The 19,030-nt window shown below is 60.8% G+C and overlaps 1 protein-coding gene across 2 annotated transcripts in view; it reads left to right on the forward strand.

The window, feature by feature from the left end:
* Positions 1-19,030, forward strand: part of BACE2 (beta-secretase 2) — a gene marked incomplete at both ends in the record, with an annotated part of 52,449 nt that overhangs the window by 25,159 nt on the left and 8,260 nt on the right. Inside the window, 7 exons of one of the 2 annotated variants that reach the window (XM_084231941.1) lie at positions 52-140; positions 5,463-5,679; positions 7,472-7,600; positions 8,696-8,830; positions 9,993-10,094; positions 13,883-14,032; positions 15,344-15,512. In XM_084231941.1, the coding sequence (XP_084088067.1) occupies positions 52-140; positions 5,463-5,679; positions 7,472-7,600; positions 8,696-8,830; positions 9,993-10,094; positions 13,883-14,032; positions 15,344-15,512 (991 nt within the window). The remainder of the gene's footprint in view (positions 1-51; positions 141-5,462; positions 5,680-7,471; positions 7,601-8,695; positions 8,831-9,992; positions 10,095-13,882; positions 14,033-15,343; positions 15,513-19,030) is intronic. The other variant, XM_084231942.1, reaches the window with a different exon arrangement.

Genomic DNA, 19,030 nt, shown 5'->3' on the forward strand with positions numbered 1-19,030 from the left:
GGCGCGGCCTCGCAGGCACCTGACAGCTTCTGTTTCCCTCCAACACCAAAGCTGCAGATCCTGGTGGACACCGGAAGCAGTAACTTCGCAGTGGCGGGCGCCCCGGACGCTTTCATCGACTCCTACTTCGACGCCGACCGGTGAGTGACCAGCGGGGCAGGCCGGGGGCCCAAGGGCGCCTCCGAATCCGCCGAGCGGTTCATTTCAGGCGGGCTGGTTTCTGTGTCTGTCTGTGTGACTGTGTGTTCCTAAGGGCACATATTTGTGTGTGCGTGTGTGTGTTGTGTGTACATGTCTGTATTTGTGTGTAATGGTGAAGCAGTTAAAATGCAGTGCAACAATTGTATATGAGTGTGTACATGTGCGTGATATAGATGTTGTGTGTATTTGTGTATTTTTGTTGTATCGGTGGTTGGACATACACATTTGTGTGTTTCTATAGATATTTGTGCATATGTGTGTATGTGTACATGTGTACATTGTGTCATGTAGATGCATGTGCGTATATGTGTGCACGTGTATATAGGTGTGTGTATACCTCTACGTGTGTGTGTGCATGTGTGTTTATGAGTGTGTATGGACAATGTGTAAGTGTAGAATTGGTGTGTGGACATTAGTGTATATGCGTGTGTGTAGGCATTGGCGTGTGTAGACTTCGTGTGCGTAGATGATGTGTATGCATAGCGTGTGTGTGTAATATCGGTGTGTGTTAGATGTTGGTGTGCATGTGTGGGTAGATATTTGCATGCATGTATAGAATCTGGTGTGTGTAGGTTTGTGCATGCAGCTGTTAGCATGTATGTGTGGACATTGGTCTGCGTGTGCTGAGGTTGGCGCACATGTGCCCACGTCTGAGTCTGTGTGCAGTGTCTGTGTGGGGACGAGCTCTTTCCCGGAAATGCATCCTCCCAGCAGCCCAGGTGCCTTCTCTGGAGGCCGCCCACTCCGCGCCACGTCAGCGTGGGCCTTCAGTGTCCCGTGGACTTAGGGAAGTGCTGCCCGTGGTGTCACTGAGCCCCTGGTCCTGGGGTGGAGGCTGGAGCCGGGAAGGACCGTGGGCGTGAGGAGGCCTGGGAGGCTGGCTGCCTCCTCTGTGTGGCCCACAGTCCAGAAGGGGTCAAGGTGGGTCACGGAGACCGTTTCTGAGCAGGGAGGACTTTCTGGGGTTTGGAAACGAGTCCCAGCTGTGAGCACAGAGCCTTCAGGCCTCAGAGCCAGCCTCCACGCCCGCCAAGTGGGCCCTGGTCAGCCTCAGCGGAGGGAGGGGCAGCCACTGGCTTCCCCTGTGGGCCTGCAGCTGCCCCAGCGCCGGGCGCATTTTCATTCCACGTCTGTTTTTGTCACCCTCAGATTTAAACTCCACAGACAGAGCTAGCCCGGGACACAGGGTGTGCCTTTCAGGGTCTGAGCTACCTGCAGACCCTTCTGAGTACCCCCGGCCTGTCTGCTCAGCCTGACGGGCCCATCAGGGTCTTCTGCTCTGGGGAATAAACCCCAGCTTCCATCGAGCAAAAGCAGGAGGTTGCATAGCGCCAGGAAACGTGTGACCGTGCGGGTCATTTCCACAGGCTGGAGCCTGATGTGTGGGGGGTGGGGAGGGCGGAGGCCAAGGGCACCATCGCATGGCCCCAGGTGTGGTCTGCCGCGGCCTGGGCAGGAGTGCCAAGCCCAAGCAGGGCGAGGGCGGCAGGGTGTGCCATCACCCTGCTCTAGGACCTTCCGGCTCCGTGTCAGACTCGCTGCGTGGCTGCCCGTCGCACGTGTCCTCCTCGGCCCCCGGGGAGAGCTCCTGGCCAGCCACCTCCATGCCCAGCAGCCAGGAGCTTCGAAGCTTTGCTGTGACCTGTGTGCGCCGAGTGGGGGAGGGGTGTTTCCCGTGTGAGTGTGGGTATGGGGGGGGGTGGCTTCCTCCAAATCCTCCGAACTCCCCAGAGAACTCGGAGCTCCTCCCAGTTTTCTGCACTCAGGAGTCTCACCTCTGCCACCTTTGGGGACAAGCAACCTGAGCAGCAACAGGCCCCACCACGTGCAGGGGAGCCCCGGCACCACCGGGCACCTCCAGCCCTCGGCTTGTCCGTCATCCAGGCCCTGGCTGGCCTCTGCCTGTGGACGGCTGACGTCTGCCTGGTCCCTCCAGAGCATCGCCCTGTGGAGACCCCACCGGCTGATAAATAGGATTGAAGGTGGTTCGCTGCTCACAGCCGGCTGCGCCACCCCCAATAGCCTGGTTTGGGCCCGTCCCGCTACAGCAGACCCAACTGTGGGCGCTGCGGGACCCAGGAGGCCCAGGAGGCCCCCTCCACCCTGACCGCTTCACCCCACAGACTTCACCAGAGACAGGTTCGGGTGTTCAATGAAGACTGATGCTATAGGAGCATTTTCTAGAAAAAAAATCTTCCATTTTCTAATAGTAGTTGTAGATTGAATAATGGCGCGAGGGATGAGATAATGACAGCAGCAGCCGTCTCTGGGCGCCCGCTGTGCTCGAGGCTCTGTTCTGAATGTCTACGCTATTAACTCTTCACCGTCCGGAGGAACCCTGGGGCGTGGTGCTCGGCTACCCCACCTTTCAGTTGTGGAAACTGAGGCAAATGTGGGAAATAGGTCGGCTCAGGCCACGAGGCTGGCGATGGAGCCCGTGTCGCTTCATCGTGACGCCCGCGGCTGCTGCTGTTTTCCACCCCGGTGACCCCTGAAACACCACGGAGTCATAAAAAGGAATTCGTAGGCAAACCCTGAGATTAACAGAGCGGGGCAAGTCTTTATTTAGAGGGTGAAGAGAAATGCATTTAGAGGAGAAAGAACGGAAGCAAGGGCCCAAGGCAGCAGGGCCAAGGAGGGGCAGGGACGCGGCCTGGGTCTGTGTCTGGGGATATTTAAATCTTTTTTCTCTGTTCTTTTTTTAAAAAGATTTATTTATTTATGCATACAAGAACTGGGGTACAAGCCAGAGGTGTGGGGGTGAGAGGATTCACCAGAGACAGAGCTGGGAGCAGAACAGGCAGAATGACTGAAATCCACTGCTGAGGGGAGCAGCGGGCGAGACAGGAGAGGTCTGCGCACCATGTGGGTCACCTCCCTGGCCGGGGATCGAACTTGTGCTGCAGTGGCTGCGGGTAGCTTCATAGGTTGTGTCTTAACCTCTTGCACCACCAGGGAGGCCCCTTGCTGCTATTTAACAAAAATATGTGCAGCCCACCCGCTCCATGTGCCAGATCCTGCAGCTGCTCTGGCATTCAGACACGGCACCTGCCGGTCCTCAGGCACCCGCGCTCCCAGCCCTGACTCTGCGCTTTGCCTGTTAATGCCTGGCAGGCCCTCAGCATCCGGCCAGGTCCGTCCACTCCCATCTGCACCTGCCCTTGCCCGGATGTATGTCCACCCAACATTCACTGTGCCACGTTCACTCTAAGATCTGAGTTTACTTAGAAAGTAAATAGTTACACTAGCGAAAAGGGCGAGTCAATATTAAGTAATTATCCAAACTAAACATTCTTATTTTACCTTCCATTATGAACTTAGAACAAATGCAATTGCTCCAAAATTAGTGCCAGACTATTTCTGAAATAACTTCTTTTTCCCGATTATGAAGTTATCTCCGTGGAAAATGGGGACGGGCCTCGCCACGGGAATGAGTCTCCCACTGCCCCCACCCAAAGGTAGTCGCTCTCGACGGATGGAAGATGCTCTTGCCTGAATGTTTTCCTTTCACCTTAATGTTTTCCTTACGACACTAAAATATCTTAATAAGTAGCATTTCTGCGTGGGGGGAGTGTCCTGAGTGTCCGTCCTCAGGGCGGCCCTTACCTTTAGCATGTTCAATGCTTGGACCTCCCTGGTGGCGCAGGGGTTAAGCCTCAGCACTGTGAAGCTATTGCCAGCCACTGCAGCACGAGTTCAATCCCCGGCCAGGGAGCTACCCACATGGCCAGCAGACATCTCCTGTCTCCCCGCTGCTCCCCTCAGCAGTGGATTTCAGTGGATCTGCCTGTTCTGTTCCCCACTCTGTCTCTGGTGAATCTCTCACCCCCCGCACCCCTGGCCTGCACCCCAGTTCTTGTATGCATACATAAATAAAAATAAATCTTTAAGAAAAAAATAAAAAGAAAGAGGTCATATCATGTGTGATTACTTTCCTCTGACCCCAGACAAGACGGCACTGGTGGCGTGACGCTGCAGCAGAGACGTCTATCATGTCTTGCTGTTCAGAGACTGGCCTGTAAAGTGGGGTGAGGGGAACCTGCAGAGCAACAGGAACATTTCACGTCAGGCTGCTCCATGAGTTGACTCTGCTGTTAAGAATTTGAGGTTTTCCTAGGAAGGGCGCGGTTTGAATGCCAGATGTTTGCCGAGGCTGCTCCTTGGTTCCTGCCTCCACATGATCCGGGTGGCACCGGAAGAGTGACTGACCGTGGGACTGGACACCCCCGGGCCTGAGGGCCTTCCCAGGCGTCCTTCCTGGAGAGCAAGGCTGCTTGTCTTGGGGGAGGGCTCACAGAGTCCTAGCAGAAGCCTGGGGGCCCCCGCTTGTTCATCCCCCCTCCCCTGCTGAGCCCCTGGACGGCACTGCCCCCCCTCCCTGGCCGCCTGGGTGCTGTGTCTGAAATCAGGGTCTCCTCCTGTGCCCCACACCCATCCGCTGCACTCACTCGGGGGGCTGTGTGTGTGAGTGTGTAGATGGTGTCACGTGTCAGCAGTTTCACCCCCTGTATTTGGTCTGAGACTACCCAGCTTTGGGGCGGAGGGCAAGGGGTTGGGGGTGCCCCGAGGGGAGGCCCTCGGTGTCGGGGGTGGGCTTGGGCTTTGTCACACTGGATGTCGGGGCAGCCCTGAACTCCAGGCTGCTGCTGGGCAGGTTGGCGTGGCCTCCTCGCCGGCCGACCCTCCTGTTGGGGCCCTCGAGCCGAGGTGGGCCCCGTTTGGCCGAGCCCCTGCCGGCTCAGGCAGCCCCTGGGCGCTTCCCTCCCGGGCCGTGGAAAGCCGCCCCAGCGGCCGCAGGGACGGCGGCTTCGTCAGCTCTGTCGGCTTCTTCCCTCTGAATGCAACGTTCCTTTCAGTTTTGGTTGTATTTTTTCTTCGCTTTTTGTCACTTCCCGACTGACAGGAGCCACGTTCGTGTGCTGGGGTGAGCCCGTCCCCACCGGCGGCCCCAAGCGCCTCCTCTCCCCCCCACACGAACCCCACATTCCTGTTGGAACTCAGGGTGCCCGGGTGTGGCTCTGCCCACGAGTTCTTTGGAATAATGAAATATTCATCCTGGCTTCTCGGTGGGGCCCTGACAGAGCAGTCCCAATATTGGGGGGCTGTACGCTCACACAGGGTCTCCTGTGTCCCAGCCGCTGGGGATGCTGACGGCAGGCTCCTGCCCGGGGATTCTGGGGAGCTGCCCGCCGTGGGCTCTGTCAGGACGGCCTCGGCGGTTCCGAGGCGGACACAGCAGCAGCTTTTCTCTCCCGCTCCAGGTCCAGCACCTACCGCCCCAAGGGCTTCGACGTCACGGTGAAGTACACGCAGGGCAGCTGGACCGGCTCGGTGGGGGAGGACGTGGTCACCATCCCGAAGGGCCTCAACAGCTCTTTTCTTGTCAACATCGCCACGATTTTTGAGTCAGAGAATTTCTTCTTGCCTGGGATCAAATGGAATGGGATCCTCGGGCTTGCTTACGCCACCTTGGCCAAGGTGAGAGCATCCCCCCGGCCTCAGAACCAAACGATGGGGCGGGGCGCTGCAGGGGCGGGTGGATGTGGGTCCAGGCCTCCCTGGGATGGTAGGGACAGCCCCAAGGGTGGGTCAGATCTGTGTTCACACACTTGTATTTCTGATGATATTTCCTAATACACCAAGGAAATGTATATTCCTTAAGAAGTCGTATTTCTCACATTTTTGAAGTGTCAGGTGATGGCATGATTCTTTGAAGCTTCTGCAGCATCTACTCAGACATGAGTTTTTGGTCTCCTGTCTTTGTTTACTTTGCTGGTGTCACATAAATGCTGACAGGATCTCAATCACCCAATGATGCTGGTCAGGAGTGTTTGCGCAGGTAGGGGTGTAAGAAAGCACATGTATTAGCTCCATGCTGCTACGTGAAGATGGGCTCTGGGGGGCTGTGTTGGAGCCTCCCAGTCTGGGTGAGGGTCCTCCAGGCTCCAGCAGCGCCCTGTGGCTCTGCCCTCCCTCCAGAGCACCCCCAGGTGACACCTGCAGCCTAGCTGGGAGTCTACCCGTGGGGTCACCAGCCACAGAAACTTCTGGAATCCTTTCTCATTAGTGTCAGAACCTTCACAGAATGGAGAAAGACAGAATTCTGCAAATGTTTGTACTCTCCAGCTGCACAAAGGAGCAATCGTGGTGTGCAGAAGGGGCAGGCGGCTGGCAGCCTGGGAACGTCCACCCCGAGGGCTGCCTGAGCAGGAGGCCAGCCCGGGGGTGCCCAGGCAGGTTTGCCTGCACTGGAGCCACATGAGGTCACCCCCAGCCTCTCGCTGCTCCTGAGGAGGCTGGAGCCAGTGGCAGGGCAGCTGCCCAGTGGACACACAGACCCTCGCCCACGAGGCTCCCCAAGGGAAAGCAAGGGAAGACCTGCTTTCCCATCCAGGGGGACGTTCTCTGGGGTCAAGTTGACGTCACACTCCAGTTCTTGTGTGCATAAATACTTAAAAATAAATCTTTAAAAAAAAAACAAGAACTAACCACTCAGTAACTAACTCTAATTTCTCCCGTCTTTTTAATTTCTCTGTCCAAGCCAAAATCAAAATTCAGGTCTGTTGTTTTCCTTCACGTCCGCTCCAGCCCGACCAGTTCACAGACCAGCTGCCTTTGGGGTCCTGGGAAGGGGGACCGCTCTCTGCACCCTGATGCCACGTGGGGGTGTGCTCCCCTGGGCGGTGGGAATTCTGAGGCTTTAAAGGGGGCGGGGGGGGGGGCGGGGCAGGCAGCTCTTCCTGCAGAGCCTTCCCTATTGCCTGAGGTCAGTAGGCAGAGCTAAGCCGCCCCCCAGGCTCTGGGCGCCAGGGGGATGCTCCTCGGGGGTCACACTCTCCTGCGTGTCAGGGGCCCCTGCAGCCTAAGGAATGAACAACAACTTTCTGGAGCTGCAAAGGTAGTTCCTGGAGAAACTGCCCTCTCCGGCCCGGCCGAGGTCTAAGATCAGAATCCGAGGAGCGTGGCCACCCACGCCCACGTGTCCTCACGCGCCCACCAGGCACTGGGCTGATGGATGTGACGGCATCCTGACAGCTTCTGGAAACGCGACCTTGTTGTCATGACAGCCGCTCCGGCCGGAAAGATTCCGAGTGGCCGGGAATTCGGCCAGAGCTTTCTCGGTTATTGGACTAATCGCCAGCGTGGTTATTGTTCAGCCACGGAAAGGAAATTAACAGGAAAATCGTACCGTGTGTGTCGTGCGAGGTGTGTGCCCTGGGGCTCTCCTCAGCTTCAGGGCCGTGAAACAGCCGTCCTCTCCCCCCTGCAGCCGTCAAGTTCCCTGGAGACTTTCTTCGACTCCCTGGTGGCCCAGGCGGGGATCCCCGACCTGTTCTCCATGCAGATGTGCGGGGCAGGCTTGCCCGTGGCCGGATCCGGTACCAACGGAGGTAGTCTTGTGGGTATCTCTCAGTCCTCGAGGGGTGACGCGTCACAAGTGGAGGGGCTGTTTTCTCATGTGTTAAGCCCCCGAGGGAGCTATGAGACACGGCGCTGTACAGACGTTGTGAAATTGGGATCATCTCTGTCTCTAGAACCTTTCAAAAGACTGGATAAAATTAGTTATTTTTATCTTTTCTAATCACCCTGTCATCTAAAAGAAGAGCCTCATCTGCCCCCAAACTCCATGAAAGCTTTTTAAGATTTTCCTTTAGAAGGTAATGGTGTTTGGGGGGTGGGGGCGGGCGAGTGAGAACCAGCTGGAGGGGCTTTGGGTGGGTCTTACTCTGGGTAGGGAGGTTGAGGGGGTGCCCTGTATGTCATAGATCTGGTGGGAAGACGGGACGGAGACCCCTGTCCTCTCTCTCACCCTATCATACATGCACACACGCACACACACACCCAAAAAAGTCATTTGACAGTGACCTCAAGGCTGTGAGCACGTGTGGATGTGCTGAAGCCGGCGGGTCGCTGAGAGGGGCCTCCACCCACGTGTATGACGGGGAGAGGGCCCGAGCAGGACCCCTCCCCAGGGCGCCCCGCTGCTGACGGCGGAGTGCGCCCGCACGCCACGCCTTCTTGCGTTTTCCAGGGCGAGGGAGCCTCGGGGAGGCCGAGCGCTGGCGGGAGGGGGAGACGGTTTTGCAGAATGAAGTTAGTTTGCACAGGGAAGCCCTTTTTGTTCTGCTCTCCATGCCACCCCCTCTGTCTTCCGCAGGACTAGATCACCGTCGGTCCATGCGGCGAACTATTTTCTTCCATTTGGGGGCAGAACCTCGATACTGTAAACGAGGATTGTATATACTTCCTTTTAGTAAGGAGCCCACCCACACCTCTTGACTAGAAGGGCCGTGGTGGGTTTGACCTCGGGGTACAGCGCCCCCGAGCAGTCCCTGTTTCGTTTCCAAGGGACTCTGTTTGTTGTGTAACCCGACTATAAAGCGTAAGAACCGGCTGGGGTGACAGCTCCCTGGAGGCGTGCAGGCCTCTGGGGTGATTTGCTGGACGCCTGTGTCGTCTTTGTCTTACAACCTGTAGATGCTTCTCTTCCCAGGTCCTGGGCGGAATTGAGCGGAGCCTGTACAAGGGAGACATCTGGTACACCCCCATTAAGGAGGAGTGGTACTATCAGATAGAAATTCTGAAGCTGGAGATCGGAGGCCAGACCCTTAATCTCGACTGCAGAGAGGTATTGACGCTGCGCCGTGGGCTGGCCCCTCTGTGTGTGCCTGAGTCAGCTCAGTATTAGCCGGGCCTGAAGATGAAGTCAGGAGGCGATGACATCGTGAGATAAAACAAAGCCTCATCCCTTAAGACAGTGTGATCACGAGCTCCCCTCCAAGGGAATCTGCGAGCTCCCTCCTGGCTTCACGGGGGATTAGCATAAGACAGGTGTGAAGAGAACACCTCCCAGTGCCCGGCTCCGCCTCCTGGGCCCTGGACCCTGCTGAAATAAGCAGGGACTAAAAATAAGCAAAATGAGACCCAAAATAACCCATCAGCTTTCTCCTCCATTCACAGCAAACCCCCCCCCCCAAGTACACTGTTCTCACTCGAAGAACAGCTGAGCTGTCCGGACGGCCGGTCGGGCGCCCCCTCCCGGGTTGCGGCCGGGACTGTGCGCGCCGGAGGGGCCTTTCCTCCAACATTCCCGGCACGGGTGATGCAAAGCAGCGTCTCCCACCGCCCATCGCCTCCTCGCACGTAGCCCCCACAGCCCACTGAGCCTCGCGTGCACGGAGGCCTCAGGGAGACCAGCCTAAGGCGGAGGAAGCCTTGGTCCTTCCCTTGCCATGCGCCGTTCCCACGTCCGCAGACCTGTGGGCCCCGAAGGCCCTGAGCTGCCACTAGAGAGCCCGGTGCAGATCCCACGTGAGGTGTCAGCCACAGACACAGCACACGTCGTGCACGTGTGTGTGCATGAGTGGGGGTGTGTGTGCGGCGTATGGGGTGTGTGCATGTGATATGTGGGGGGTGAGTGCACCGTGTGTGTATCTGGTGTGTGTGGTGTGGTGCATGTAAGTGTGCACGTGTGTGTGTGAAGGAGAGAGGTTCTCCTCCAGGCCCTGGGTCAGTCTAAATGCAAATAGCATTTCTGCTGCGAACCCCCCTCCTTCTTGAGGTCCTGTGGCCCGTCCCTCCCACACCCGGGCTCCCAGACAGGGGATCGGGCACCTCTGAGGAAGGGGGAGCTTTGCCCCAAGGCCTGAGGACCGCGGCCCCGTGCCCCTTCCCTCCAGCTCCTGGACTGTGACCGGAACGGGCCGGGGGGCTGGGCCGACGTGGCAGTGGGGGGGTTGGCTGCAGCACTGCCATGGTACCCAGTCTCATGCCCTCCTCCCCGCCCCCAGTACAACGCGGACAAGGCCATCGTGGACAGCGGCACCACGCTGCTGCGCCTGCCCCAGAAGGTGTTTGACGCGGTGGTGGAAGCCGTGGCCCGCACGTCGCTGGTGAGTGCTGGGGGGCCGAGGGCCGGGCGCCGTCAGGGAGTGCAGGCTGGGGGTCAGGGGTGCAGGCCGGGGGTCCTGAGCACAGGTGGGGCTAAGGGGCGCGGGCTGGGCGTCGGGGCGGGAACTGCTGCCAGGTGTTCTGAGTCTCTGCTGAGGAGGAGGATGCGTTGGATTTTTAAACTATCGCCAAGTTCTTTGATGTTAACCAGCAAATCATTCCTCTCTTTCGCTGGAGAGATCGTGGATCTAAGTGGCCAACTCGTTGTAGTATTTCGAGTAACAGAATGTAGCCGCCACGGCACTCATTTTAATCTAAGAAAAAACACCTGCTTGGTAATAAAGTACTATATTGAAGTGAGTCGCAAACCCGGGATCTGTAGCTTCCAAAACAAATAAACCCAAAATGGCACTCCTGGGGCCTTCATCCCGCGGTGCTGGGCCTTCTCCTTCTGTGACCGGGGGCGGGCCCGGGACATGAGGCCAGCTGGCCCCCAGGATGACCATTTCCACTCGCACTCAACACAGTGACCGCGTGGGCTCGGACAACATGCAGATGGCGTTCCCGGCATCACCCCAACTTTCTGGTTAGTTCAGGGCAACTGTGGGGACCACAGCTGGGGGCTGAGGCTCCCCCTGCCACACCGGACGGCAGGTTCAGAGACGCTGCCGGGAAAGCGCAGGGCAGCTGCTCCGTTGCAAGGACGCAGACCCTGGGAGGTGGTCGTGAAGACGAACTTGCACGGTCTGCAGGGCAGCTGCAGGCGAGGGGAGGAACTGGCAGGGCGGCCGAGCCGCGTCTGAATCAGGTCTCCAGGGCGCTGGCCGAGGAGCTGCCCCCAGGCCAGGGCCCAGGAGCCCTGCCAGCGGCTGCTGAGCCGCTGGGGAGGTTTCCCGTGTCTGAACTGTGGACGCTGCTGCGGGTCCAACGTGCGAAGCGGCTGACTCTCTTCACTAGCGAGCCCCCAGCAGGCCCTGCGGGAGCGACCCCGGGACAGTCTCCTGCGCTCTGGCTGTCCAGGCCTGGGCCTGTCTGGGGGCTCCGATGGCCCCGGGCTGGCCCTGGGGCTGCACGACCTTGGCCTGGGCCTCCTCCCTGTGCCTGCAGCGGGGTGCGGGTGTGAGCGCCGCGGAGGCCACCGCACCAGGATGTGCTGGGAGGGGCTGACCTGGTGAGAAAGCACCAGGCGGCGGGGACAGGATGACGGCATCTGTTTGCTCGTCTAAAATTATCCCGATTCCGCACCTGCACGGGGTGAGGTGGGGGAGGGACCGGGACGGCTGCTTGTCTGGGGCAGGGGGGGCCTGCGGGGGCGGCTTCGGTGTGTCACCATGGAGGGGTGTGTCTCCTTGCTGGCAGGTGACCAGCCGAGTCTGGCTCGGTTTCCTCTGCTCAAGGAGAGGGCTGGCTTCGGGGAGCCCCCAAGAGGCTGGGGCTGCGTCTCCTGGCGTGGGTTGTTGGGGCTGGAATGAAAGGCCTGTAAGGTCCGGGTTTTGAAGTGCGCCTGTGGGGGGGGGGGTGTTGCAGGTGCTGCCGGGCCCCCCTGGCTGTGGCCCTGCGGCTCAGACCCAGGGCTTCTCTCTCTGAAACCCAGAAGCAGGCGGAGCCGCTTTTCTGGGGTTTTTGTGTATTTGTTTATTCAGGAGAAAACATAAAGGACCTTGGGCGTGGCGATGCCCTGCTATGTTACTTTGAGGTCACTGGGGTCTGCGCAGTAGATCACCCAGATTCTGTTCTCACCGAATGAGCTCCGAGACCCAGCTCCGGCTTCCAGCGCTGAGGTGGTTTGGGCTTGGGAAAAGCTCCATCCCAGGGACCCCAGGGCCACAGATGAAGTAACTGGGGAGCGTGGGTGTGGGCCTCCGTGGCTGTCGCAGCTGCGAGTGGTCAGCACGGCTTGGAGGACGAGGGCGGGGGACGCCCCAGAGACGACCTTTGGGGTGGAAACTATCCCCCAGGCCGTGTAGTTTAGCCCCCAAGACCTGCCAGACTTTGGGGAGCTGTCTTGGAGGAAGACGACCCCCTCCCACCGGGGCTGGGCCAGCGCAAGGCTGCAGCTCTGGGCCATCGGGCAGCAGGCCTGGCCCCGCACACCCCTGCAGCCCCGCAGAGCCGCTGCTGCCTGCACGGCCATCCTGCCCAGCGGTCCTCCCGCGGCACAAACTTCAGGTCAACTGAGCTGCGATCAAAGGCCAAAGCGGGCAGAGAGCAGCGTCATGACCATCTGGTGGAGCCCCACATGGACAGGCAGCACCCGGCTCTGCCCGCCCGCGTCTGTCTGGCAGGGGCGCCGCGGGCCCGCAGGGTGGCCTCACCCGTGTCACTGACCCATCTGACCTCACAGCACCCCCGCTGGCCTGTCTCCCCGTGCCCTGGCTGCCGTCACCCCTCGTCCCTGCATTTCCTCCCATCCCGGATCTCTCCGTGGGGTCCCTTTGCTGCCCCTCTCTCGGGGCAGCTCCCCAGCCCCTCACTTCGAGGGAGCCCGCTCTCCCCTACGTCACGACTTCCCACCACCAGCAGTGCCTCGCGGGGCTCGTCCAGCCCTGTCCCCCCTTAGGCTAGGGACTGAGGACCCTGAGAAGCCACTGGACACCGTAGTCACGCCCAGTGCCCGGGGCCCAGGGCTGGAGCAGTGCGCTCTGGTGGAGCCACAGTGGCGCCTGGTTCCCTCCCAGCCGTCTCCACTCACGCCCTCCTGGCCCCTTCCCGAGTGCCCCCACTCCCCTCCCCCAACACTGCCCCCACTCCCCAGCCCACCGTTGCCCCCACTCCCCCCACCACGTGCCCCCACTCCCCTCCCCCCCGCCCCCACTCCCCAGCCCACCGTTGCCCCCACTCCCCCCACCACGGGCCCCCACTCCCCTGACCCCAACTGCCCCTGCTCCCCTCCCCCACCACACGCCCCCTCCCCTCCCCCACCACGTGCCCCAGCTCCCCCCACCACCAGCTCCTCTAATTGCAATTACCCTCCGGAGCCAGCGCTCATGGGCGTGCGCAGGTGGCACTGCCCAGCCGCTCCCTGATGAGAGGCCCAGATGGATGTCCTGTGCTCTTGGGCCTTAACTTTCCCCACAGGCAGCTCCCCAGTCCCCTGCAGGCCGGGTGTTCAGACTACAAGGGAGACGCAGCGGCAGATCTGTCTTTAGGGGACCCTCCAGAAAGCCAGACGTTAATCGGTCTCACCCCTAAATGTAAAATCACAGCTGCTGCAAGGACAGAGGCCAAGGACGAGGGAGGCGCAGTGGCTGCCAGCATCGCCTGGGGAGTCAGGGAGGGCTTCCCGGATGAGGCGGCATCTGCGCGGGGACAGGGCAGAGGAGGGGATGTTCGGAAGAGCTGAAAGCGCCCCCATGCGCTGCACCAGGAGGAAACTAGCTGGCCTCGGGGGACTGGAGGAGAGCTGATGCCCGAGAGCAAGCAACCACTGGGCACCCGTTCTCCCTTCTCCAGAGGCGTTGGCCCCTGCCGGTGGCCTTCGGCAAGTTACTTGCCCTCTCCGTGCTGTGGCTTCCCTCTGTCAGGTGTGGGGGATGATGTGGCCGGAGGACGCAGGTAATTACAGCAGCAGGGCCCTCGGTCCCCGACACGACGCGGGCGCCACCTGCCCGGTCGCCTGGATGCTTGTACCTCGTCTTCGTGGCGATGCTGCCAGAGGCCTGGTGTCTCCGCTGTGCCGTCACATTAGGCCTTGTTTATCCCTGTGCGCATCTGCGACCAGCGCCAGGAGCTGCTTCCTGTTGACGCACCAGACTAGTGATCGTTTCTCCCCTGCTCTTATTTTGTCCAGATTCCAGAATTCTCGGATGGTTTCTGGATGGGGTCCCAGCTGGCATGCTGGACGAATTCTGAAACCCCGTGGTCCTACTTCCCTAAGATCTCCATCTACCTGCGGGACGAGAACTCCAGCAGGTCCTTCCGCATCACCATCCTGCCTCAGGTATGGGCCGGGCCCGTGCTTGTCCATGTGACGGGGAATCCTCAAGCCCAGCACTCCAGCACAAGGCATGACAGGGGTCTGGCCGTCACCCTGACTCTCCCAGCGCACGCCCAGGGCTGTGGCCGCCACCGAGCGAGTGCTGCCGCCTGCAGTCTGGGCAGGTGGCCCGGCCCCTGAGCTGGCCCCCGGTCTGGTCAGGGGCCTTGGCTGGGTCCGGGGTGACAGCGGGTGGCCTGGCCCCCGACCTGGCGCCTGGATGGAGGGAGGCACCGTTGACTCCCCGGCGCTGACTCGCGTCTCCACGCACTCCAAGACCCGCTCGCTTCCTGTGAAATTATCGCAGATGAATCCCCCGACGCCGCAGCGCTCAGCTGCGCCCCCACGTTGCGCCACCAATGGCCACTTGCTGGTGTGACTTTTGATGACGGCCTGGCTGGGCCCTTTCTGGGTCTCTGGCCTCTTTCCCGCCCGCCCTCGACCCTGCCCGCGTGGGTCACGTCACGCTTGCCCCCCATCTCCTGACCTTTGCCCCCTCAGGCTCCCTCTCCCCCACTCGTCTGCGAATCCACGGTCTCCCGCCCTCAGGACTGGCTCAGACAACCCCCCTTTGTGCAGCTCCCCCGGCAGAATGGCCCTTTGTGCCTCCCCTAAGCCGCTCGGCAGTTTCCAGTCTGCTCCTGGCGCGTCTCTCCCCAGGGTGCGGTTTACCCTGCCGCCCTTGCTCTCCTCCAGCACCCACATCTGCTTCTTCCTCGAAGAAGCATGAGTCAAGAAGCATGATCATCCCCCTGCCCTGGCGAGGGCACCGTGGGGCCACAGCACCTGGGGGCACGTGACCGGGCGACTCTGTTGTGACTCGGGGAGTGGAATAACGGGGTGGGACTGGAGACCGGGAGGAGGAATCATTTTGGAAGAAAGAAGCCAGCGATGCTACCACCTTCGGCCCCATGGCCATCCGTGCATGTGGGGACCCGCGGCCCCTCGATGGGGCTGGAGCTGCAGAGCCCGGAGAAGCCCCTCTGCGAGCCGGAGGCGGGAGTCGGGGGCTCGGCACGGCCCCTGCCCGGCGCTCTGGCGCTGAGCCTGTACATAACCGCGGGCTGGGGATGGGCAGCCCCCGTGAGGGTGGGCCTGTGTGCAGTGCCCCTTGTGTGACCTCCGGGGCGGGGGTCGGGGGAGGCCGGGCCGGGGCCTCCTCCCCGTTTCCCTGGAGCTCCCTCCTCGCCCGGGAGGCCTCCACGCCCCGGCGACGGCCTGGCCCTGCCGCGCCCCTGATGCTTTCCCCTGTTGCGTGCCCCTCGTCCTGCCCAGCTCTACATCCAGCCCGTGACGGTGGCCAGCCTGAGCTACGAGTGCTACCGCTTCGGCATCTCGCCCTCGGCCAACGCGCTGGTGATCGGCGCCACGGTGATGGAGGGCTTCTACGTGGTCTTCGACAGAGCGCGGAAGAGGGTGGGCTTCGCGGCCAGCCCCTGTGCAGGTAAGCCAGGCTCCGGGGGGCGCGGGGGCCGCCGCGTGGCGAGTGAGCCCAGCGGGCGCTTGGCGGGAGCTGGCCGCCGCGGCACCACTTGGCTCGGCTGCTCCCCGTGGGCCTGCGCTGGGTCCCTGAGAGGAACAGGCGAGGTCACCCCGGGCGTGAGGCCTTCAGTGCCGTGCGGGGCGGGGAGCAGCTGCCCACCGTCGTCCCTCGCGCAGGCCTCGCTCATTAAGCTTAAACCAGCAAAGCTGACCAGGGCCCGGAGCCGGAGGTTCGGTGTTTTGACAGTCAGAGCAAAGCCCACGGATCAGCTGTGCTTGTTGATTTCTCAACTGTTCGCTACTGTGATCCTATTTCTTGAGGCCTAAAGCAGCCATCCAGGAGGCCGTTTCTGGGCGGTGGGCTGACGGCAGCCTTTCTCTGCAGGCCCGGCGTGAGGGCGTTGGCCGGGGGGGAGCCGCGCACGGACGGGCATCCCTGAGCTGGAGCGCGGCTTCAGATCTAAGAGTTTGCTTGCAGTGGGGGTGAGGGCAGCGCTGGGCACTGCAGGCAGGCCTCCCGAGCCGGCAAGGAGAAGGCAGATCTGGAAGGGGCGTGTGAGGGGATGGCTGAGGAGCCGGCAGGGAAGGGCCGGGAGAGCTGCAGCTTCCGAGGGCTGTGGGCTGAAAACATTCTAGGGAGAGGACTGGGGGTCAGCGACAGAGTGAATCCCTCAGCTGTGCGGTCCCTGCTGAGGGCGAGGACTAAGCAAATGTGAGCCAGGCCAAGGGTCTCAGGAGGACCCGGAACAGAAAGGGGGTTGACGTGCCACCCAGTGTGTGAGTGAGTGAAGGAAAGAAAGATGGAAGGATCCTGAACCTCAGATGCGCCTGCTGGTGGCCTGGCTCCCACGGGACCCTCACGGCCCTTGACACCGAGGCCCAGCCAAAGGGTTAGGAGGAGACGAGGGTGCGCGGGCACACTGCCTGAGGAGACGAGGGTGCGCGGGCACACTGCCTGAGGAGACGAGGGTGCGCGGGCACACTGCCTGAGGAGACGAGGATGTGTGGGCACACTGCCTGAGGAGACGAGGGTGCGCGGGCACACTGCCTGAGGAGATGAGGGTGCGCGGGCACACTGCCTGAGGAGACGAGGATGTGTGGGCACACTGCCTGAGGAGACGAGGGTGCGCGGGCACACTGCCTGAGGAGACAAGGGTGCGCGGGCACACTGCCTGAGGAGACGAGGATGTGTGGGCACACTGCCTGAGGAGACGAGGGTGTGCGGGCACACTGCCTGAGGAGACGGGGGTGCGCGGGCACACTGCCTGAGGAGACGAGGATGTGTGGGCACACTGCCTGAGGAGATGAGGGTGCGCGGGCACACTGCCTGAGGAGACGAGGATGTGTGGGCACACTGCCTGAGTTGACGAGGGTGCGCGGGCACACTGCCTGAGGAGACGAGGATGTGTGGGCACACTGCCTGAGGAGACGAGGGTGTGAGGGCACACTGCCTGAGGAGACGAGGGTGTGTGGGCACACTGCCTGAGTTGACGAGGGTGCGCGGGCACACTGCCTGAGGAGACGAGGGTGCGCGGGCACACTGCCTGAGGAGACGAGGGTGCGCGGGCACACTGCCTGAGGAGACGAGGGTGCGCGGGCACACTGCCTGAGGAGATGAGGGTGCGCGGGCACACTGCCTGAGGAGACGAGGGTGCGCGGGCACACTGCCTGAGGAGACGAGGGTGCGCGGGCATACTGCCTGAGGAGACGAGGGTGTGCGGGCACACTGCCTGAGAGATCTCAGTTACTTTTCTTACCATCTAGATCGTGGCTTTAAAATGGCAGCCCTGTCAATAAAGCAGGGAAGCGACGCCCAGGCCGGCTTCTGTAGCCGTCACTCCCGAGAAGCCGCGTGGCAGCCCGGGCCAGGGGAGCAGCAGGGAGAGGGGTGCTGGTCCGGTCACAGACGGGGGCTCCCAGCCCGCACCTACCACAGGTCCTGCAGGCTCTTCTCAGAGATCCACAAAGCCTCCTGCCCCCATCCTAGTGGGCAGGGCAGCTGCCGGACACTTGAGAACATGCACTTCCAGCCCCGTGGGCGCGGGGAGGGGCACCTTCTCGGGGCCCCGCTCGGCTCACAGTGTCGCTTCTTGTAACCCAGAGAGCTAAACTGAAGCAATTTTCCCCAGGATTTCTGTTCTCTTGTTAAATACCATTAAAGCAGCGGCTACTATGGCAACAACCACATAATGTCCACCTTAGTTAACGCAGGGAGGGCGTGATCATGCGTGTCCAGAGCATCGCTGCTGGAAATAGCTCCACAGGCAGCATCAGACGGCGGCTCCCTCTCCCGCTCGTCACCACGGAGTCTTTGTCGGGGGTTCTTGGTTAAGTTTCTGTGGCTGTGTTTTGAATGTGTCCGAGGTTTGGTGCTTAAACATCTGATTTCACCCGCAGCGGGAACCTTCACGGAGGGCTCCTCTTGGGCGCCAATTGTTTAGCTATTAAGGTAATGACTTTCCTCCGGCTGCAATTAGCTCGGGGTCTCGGAGCCTTGGAGGGGGAGCGCTGCCCCGCCATCTTCTATTTTAAAAGGCTTATTTTTAATTTGTAGCATGTTTTAAATAACAAAGGAAATGTTGTAAATTGCGGGTAATTGCGGCCTCTGTGCCCACTTGGAACACCAGACTGCACAAATGCTCGCGCCGTGTCCCGTGTTTGCAGGAATGTGTCATAGTACGAAACAGGCCCCTTCCCCGGAGAAGCCTTTATCCGAGACCCGCGTGTTCGGACGTCATTACCGCACGCTTATCTATCTGCTGCTTGTGGCAACACACCCCAAAGTCAGCACAGTGGGGGGGTATTCAGGAAGGCAGGCGAGGCTTCACTGGCCGGGTCCGTTCTGGGGTCAAGAGGCCGCCGTCCCCTAGAGACCGGACTCCGAGCTCAGGCTCGCGTGGCTGTCATCAACAGCTCCGTGTCCCACCACGTGGCCTCCTGTTGCCACAGGCCCCAGGACGTGGGCCGCCCCAGCTGGTGATGGGGGTGAGGGTTTGGGGTGGAGAGGAGGGCGGGAAGGGAGGGGGAAGGCGGGCGCCAGCCCCACAGAGCACCCCAGACAGAAGCCACTGAGTTTTTATCACCTGATCTTGAAAGGGACACGTGTGACACAGCAGCCGTGGCGGGACCCCCCCCCCCAGCCCTGCCCCTCGTTTCTAGGCTCAGCTACATATTTAAAAGTTGGCAAGAACCTTTCATTCTCATTTCTACGTGATATGGTGGGGGTCCCCCTTTGGACCCACCACCAGGGCTTGCTGGGGCCCAGAGCCTCAGGGCCTTCCCCTGTGACACGTTTTCACACAGGCACGCCCCCTAGAAAGTGCTGTCGCGGACGAGGTGACCAGGCCCCCCAAGCCCCAGTTTTCATGGACTTTCTTGATCTGCTGCCCAGCTTTTGCTCCACCCCACACCCTAGGAAGCCACTGACCTGCCTTCTGTAGATCAGTTTTCACTTTCTACACTTTCCTGTCAGTGGAGCTG

This window comes from Talpa europaea, assembly GCF_964194135.1.
Source record: "Talpa europaea genome assembly, chromosome: 4".
In the NCBI taxonomy this organism is placed as follows: Eukaryota; Metazoa; Chordata; class Mammalia; order Eulipotyphla; family Talpidae; genus Talpa; species Talpa europaea.